The sequence below is a fragment of the Nicotiana tabacum genome, chromosome 6 (genome assembly GCF_000715075.1).
Source record: "Nicotiana tabacum cultivar K326 chromosome 6, ASM71507v2, whole genome shotgun sequence".
Lineage (NCBI taxonomy): Eukaryota > Viridiplantae > Streptophyta > Magnoliopsida > Solanales > Solanaceae > Nicotiana > Nicotiana tabacum.
Window position 1 is genome coordinate 25,306,454 of NC_134085.1, and position 6,196 is coordinate 25,312,649.

A 6,196-nucleotide genomic window follows, 5' to 3' on the forward strand; every position below is an offset into this window, starting at 1 on the left:
AAATTTTAAAACCGCACAAAATGTATCTATAATTCGTAATATAGCAAATGGTATCTATAGATGGCTAATTACTACCAAAAGCTATTGTTATATGAAAATTTCTCTTTATTATTTTAGTCTTCTTAGTGGGCCTATTTGCGAATCCAAATTAATTTGGGGTAATAGAAAAGGAGGGTTTCGTTATTTTTCTACTACTATAAAGCGGGAAACATGTTAAAGAAAGAGGAATATAATGGCAATTGGTTTGTGAAAAGCGGCAGTAGGGATTTGGTGGAAGAATGGCAAAGTCTAGTTGGCGCCGGAGAATAACCCAAAATATGGAGTAGAACTGCCACAGAAATACTTGGCTGGTGAGATTCTTTGGAACGATGACGATTTTATGCCTCAAGGCGGTAACATAGAGTACCGTGAAGAATTTCGCAAAATTTACTCCAGATACTTCCGTCAGATTGTCCAAGAAGATGTTTGTCCCTCTTCTTTTTTCATTATCTGTTGTGATCACATAGCGATATTCTTTGTTGCTCCTGTTTTTCTCACTTATTTTCTCTGAGTTACTGTTATTTGTATTGTCTAACATAAGCGTAGTATCTGTTCTTAACGTGCTTGTTATTATGTTATCTTTTTTTATTTTTTTTATTTTCTGGGTTACTGTTATTTTTAACGTATGAACTTTATACCTTTCTCGCCCTCTCGATCGGCTAAGATCAAGTTTAGTATCTGTTGTTAGCGTGTGAAAATTTTATAGCGAGAGTAGTGCGAAAAATCCCCTCCTTTTTGTTCTGTTTGCGCTTAGCTCTAGCTTCTATTCGCATAAACACATTCCCCGAACTGAGCTGTTCATAGGGCTTAAACTACCCTGTCTGAGCAAAGCTCGAGCCCCCCCCCCCCCCCTCTCCCCCTTGTGTGGTACTTTTGGCCTTAGATCTTTTTGTTATTCTTCTTCCTAGACTTTGACCCCTTTTCTCTTTAAACTAACTGACCAAATCCTAAAATAGCATTTTAGTTTAGTGTATTTTAATTAACTTGTTTGTTTGTCTGTTAAAAGGGTGCCAATTAGTTGATTCTACGGCTCAAACTTGTGATCTATAGGTCACACGGAGACGGTTGCTCCAAGGCTCTCTTTCAACTCTCTTTATATATTCGATCAGTTCAATTATGACCTCTCTTTTTCTTACAACTTGGATAGAAGTCAATGACATTTGTTTCTCTTGTTTGACAGGGTTTTGACATTGACGTATACCCCGGTAATGCTAAGGCAGCTATATATGTACCATATCTGGATTTCGAGACAGAGATTGACATGCTAACGGAACTAGCTAACCATGCTATTGAAGAATTTAACAAAAGTAGTAGTGTATGTCTCTGTGCATCCTTTCTCTATTTGAATACTCTCTCAATATCATGAGATGGTTTGTGTGAGTGATATTGATTTTCCTTGCAGGCTTACAAGTACAAGTTTTTGTATATTGAAAAAGTGAATTATATCATGACTAAATATCGTGAATATTTCATCACTGTGAAAGTCGCAAATCTCACTCTTCGTACACCTATGGCAACTTTTCAAATCCGTGCATATAAAGGACCTAATGCGGAAAACATTATCAGTCTTTGCAGGAGGAAAGGAGAGGATGTTAAAGCTGTAAATGAGGTATATCTTTCCCATTTTTTTTCCTATTGTTGAAACGGGTCATTTTAAATGAATCTTAGTAGTATTTGTTTTTGTGGTTTAAACGACGTTGTTCTTTTGGTTGCTCATTCTCTGTTATTGTTGGTACTACGAGATGATTGATGTAATGATAGGCTTTCTTCTGGAGATAACCCAGGACAAATACTAATTGGATGATAGATTTTGGGGGTAGCCGAGGAAAATCTCTATACTATTACTTGTTGTTGCCTTCAGTTTGGTTTTCTAATTGCAATACCTAGTGTTAGTTTTGTGTTTTCGCTTGGTTTTATGATTGGCTTGCTTGCCATTGCCCCTTCCCTTTTATCTTTCCTGAACCGAGAGTCCCGGAAATAGCCTCTCTACCTTTTTAGAGATAGGGGTAAGGTCTACGTACACACTACTCTCCGAAGACCTTACTTGTGGGAATACACTGGGTTTGTTGTTGTTGTTGTTACTATTGCTGAACATCTTGATCTTGAAACATGATATATTCTGACAGAAGAGACATGATATATAACAAGAAGATGCTGTTGCTGAACTTTCTTGTCTGGCAAAAAAAAAAACCATGATTAAATATGATACCAGCAGCGAGTATTTCTGATTCCGTCTTCACTTTTTCGTTTGGTTGCATGAAGTGCCTAGAGTAGAAGTATCTTGTTGATGTATTAAATTCAGACTAAATTACTTCGTCCTCATATTGATAGATAAAAATGAAAAATATATTGTTGTCTTGCATACTCATAGCTCATACAAGGTTGAGTTTTGGGCGGGCATCGATTCTATGATAGATAGTAGTAGAAAGAAATCAACCTGGAAATGATAATTGTAGGCTCCTCTCTTTCTGCAAAGATCTGTGGACTTGTTCTTGATAGCTAATTTTACCTTGGTTTTGTTTCTGTGAAGGTTTGCAGTAAGATGGCTGATTTGGAAGCTGAATGAAGAGGCACTTGAAGGATAATTTTGGTATTCAACTGTAATTAAATTGGTTAACTTTGATGTGACCTTATTATATTAGTTATAGAAGTATCAGATAGCTCTTAGGTATGATCTAGTCATCTAAACATTAATGAGTTGTGGCACTGGTTTATTATGGTAGCGTAAAGAGAGATTCTTAAGCTCAGAGTTCGGGTTTTTTCGTTATTCTCATGATATCTAATTCCTAATTCTCTTCCTACTTTATAGAGATTTTTACATGCTTGGTCCCTTTTTAAAAATTATTATCATAAATAATAGTAGACTTTGTTTATTCCAAAAACAGCATTTTTTTTTTACTTTTTTAGCACTTTCATTTTGATAACTCTATTAAATAAGGGATCCCTCTACATTAATACACTTTTTACTGCATTTTCTTTTCCCTCACTCTTCTATAACTTCTTTTTTCTTTTCCATAAATAACACTTACCCAAATATATCAAAGATTCTGAAAGAAGAATATCTCAAAAATAATTCTCTCTACACAATGAGAATTTTAGTATTTCTTTCTTTTTTGAGTTTTAAACTTTTTCTGTACAATTTTATTTTAACTAAAAATATACATTTAACATATTTCAAGTATATTATATTGTGATAATTTACAATGTAAATATTCCATCAATATATATATACATTATACTGCATTATTATATTGATATTATTCAAAGTATATTGCTAGCATATACCTTACATAAAATTTAATCTAAAATATTAGTATGCCACTAATATGTATATAGAAGAAAAAAAAATATGTCACATATACTATTTATATACGGATAATTTGTACAAATATGCATGTTATATTAGTGCAAAATATAAATGGCATATTTATAATATCTCTTTAATATAAATAAGTGTATAAATAACATATGCATATATACATAATTTCTCCTAAAAAAATACATGATTTATAATATACCATAAACATACATTATATTTTTTTCACGAAATATATGTATTTTATTCCATTGGAATATACAAATATATAATTTTGCTAGGATTAAGTTGAATAAAAAGGTCCATGTGTAAAAAGGAAAAAAATTATTATGGAATGGATCGATAAATATAAAGACATATATAAACAACATATGCATATATATATATATGAATTTTCCTAAAAAAAATATATGATTTATAATGTTTATACACCACAAACATACATTATAATTTTTTCGTAAATATATGCTTTTTATTTTGTTAGAATATAAAGATGTATAATTCGCTACATTACATTATATAAAAAGGTCCATGTATGAAAAGGAAAAATCTGTTATGGAATGGATTGGTTTCTATAAAAAATATAAAACATGGTATGGAATGGAGAGAAAAAATAGGAAAATATATTAAATGCTAGGACTGCCTTTTTAAACAACCTGATTCTTGCTGATTTGAATTGAATTAAATCTGCTATATATATAAATATTTTACTGCCATATTTGTTAATCATTAATTAATGTTAATCTTTTGTATTATATTTTTAATAGTGTATTATACTCCTCCTCAATATGTACATGTGTGTGTATAAGTATGTATTGTATGTTTACAGTAATCGGTGAAAACTCAATTTCCATCTCTTGTTTTCTTAGTGAGAAATTTTTGATTTTGATTATTTCAATTTGTTGAGTTAATATTTTACACTTGTAGCAACATTCATTCTATCTTCCAACAAACACCAAATAAGCAGAATATACTATTCGCACGAGTGTATGTTTATTACGATCAAACCAATTACAGGGGAAGAAATTACAGATGAGATTAGCAAAAACTGTCGAGCAAAGTTCTGTAGTACTCCAGTCTCAAAAACGAGATTAGCTTAAAGAGTGTTTTTTTTTTCTTTTCTATGAACCGTTAATGAAGCACAAACGCTGTGAAATTGAAACTGCTTCAGTCACAGCAGTTAATCCGCCTTATTGATTTCTTGAGATCAGGGGCGAATTTATAGGGGAAGTCTCATGATCTCTCTGCAAAATTAATTATTTCTAAATTTGGTATAATATTAATTGTTGGTATCCATATTCCAAGAAGGCTAAATGGTGCATTTAGTTTAAAATTGTGTTATTTACCTAAGGGAATAGAGATCAATGCTCACTTAATATATTTTTTCTTTTTTTAGTAGTGCGCCCATATACTAGAAATTCTAAATCTGCGTTTGGGTACGCATACATTACTAGAAGCACATGAATTTGAATATTACAATGGCCAATGAACAATTTTACTACTCCACAACATTTGGATAGAATTAAAAGATTATAGATAATACTGCATTGTATGGCACTAATTTATAAGGATCCATGTACCACTTTGGAATCTGTATCAACAGCACCTCACCTTATTAGCTATAGATCTTTGCCAGCCCAAATAACAACCGCTCGGTGTCTATTGCCAACCCACAATTTCAGACACAAAGAAACTTTCTGGGCTCTAATTCTATCTTACTGTCTATCACACACGTCAAAAATTTCAAGAAAGTGAAAGGGTTTTTCAATTAATGAGGCCACTCTTCATAATAATTTAATCTCGAACTCCTTTCGAGTGTGGATTTATAGTTCATTCTGCTAGCACCCGGTCCCAGGCCCAAACGGTCATGTCACGACCCAAACCGATGAGCCGCAACGGGCACCCAGTACCTTACTTGACCGAGTACCAACGTAATGTACCTTTCTTATTACATCATTATATACATGTGACATATGGGCCTAATAGGCTAACATAATCATTTATAAAATCAAACATAGGCCGACAAGGCCGTACAATCTTTCACGTACACGACATATGTCTACAAGCCTCTAAGAGTACATAAGTGTCACAAAGGTCGGGACAAAGTCCCGCCATACCAAACAATAGACGTCTAAATCATACTAACCAAATACGCAACTCCGAAGCAAATGGAGCGCACCAACATCTTCTGCTGAGTTGATAGCCTACTTGGAGGGCTCTCGACCTGTCTATCAGGACATGCGGGCATGAAACGCAGTGTCCCCAGGCAAAAGGGACGTTAGTACAAATAATGTACCGAGTATGTAAGACACATAAATAAATACATAGGAGACATGGAAGACATATGGAGTACATGACTCAACCCGTAAGTCTGAATAACTTTGTAAATCATAAATTACTTTCAGCGTCATGCATATGCGTATGAATGTCATGTCGTGCATAGGTATATATTTCATAACATCATCAGCCTCTGAGGGCATCCCATCATATCATATCGGCCACTGTGGGCAAAATCATCATCGTATACCAGCTGATCAGGTGGTGGTGCGTATATAACGCCATAACCTTTCCCATATACATATATATACGTACATATATATATACGCGTATATAACGCCGTTTGAATACATACATATATATATGCGTATATAACGCCATTTGAATACATACCCATATATGTGTATATAACGCTGTTTGAATCATATTTCAGCCATTGTGGGCAACATCGTCATCATATACCAGCTGATCAGGTGGTGATGCGTATATAATGCCATAACCTTTCCCATATCCCATATACATATATATACATACATATATACGCGTATATAATGTCATCTGGTC

At 33.4% G+C, this 6,196-nt stretch overlaps 1 protein-coding gene across 1 annotated transcript; it reads left to right on the forward strand.

Annotated features, from left to right (window-relative positions):
- The first annotated feature begins 218 nt into the window (after nucleotides 1-218).
- Nucleotides 219-2,710, forward strand: LOC107790464 (uncharacterized). Its single transcript, XM_016612390.2, has 4 exons — nucleotides 219-463; nucleotides 1,220-1,354; nucleotides 1,442-1,648; nucleotides 2,570-2,710. The coding sequence occupies exons 1-4, from the start codon at nucleotides 380-382 to the stop codon at nucleotides 2,603-2,605; spliced, it is 462 nt and encodes a 153-aa protein (XP_016467876.1). The 5' UTR covers nucleotides 219-379; the 3' UTR covers nucleotides 2,606-2,710.
- Nucleotides 2,711-6,196: the final 3,486 nt, after the last annotated feature.

Bases quoted from the DNA above. Each gene is read 5' to 3' on its own strand.
- LOC107790464 (XM_016612390.2), top strand. From the start codon at position 380: ATGCCTCAAGGCGGTAACATAGAGTACCGTGAAGAATTTCGCAAAATT. The intron at 1,355-1,441 runs GTATGTCTCTGT...TTTTCCTTGCAG, and splicing joins AATTTAACAAAAGTAGTAGT to GCTTACAAGTACAAGTTTTT. The intron at 1,649-2,569 runs GTATATCTTTCC...GTTTCTGTGAAG, and splicing joins ATGTTAAAGCTGTAAATGAG to GTTTGCAGTAAGATGGCTGA.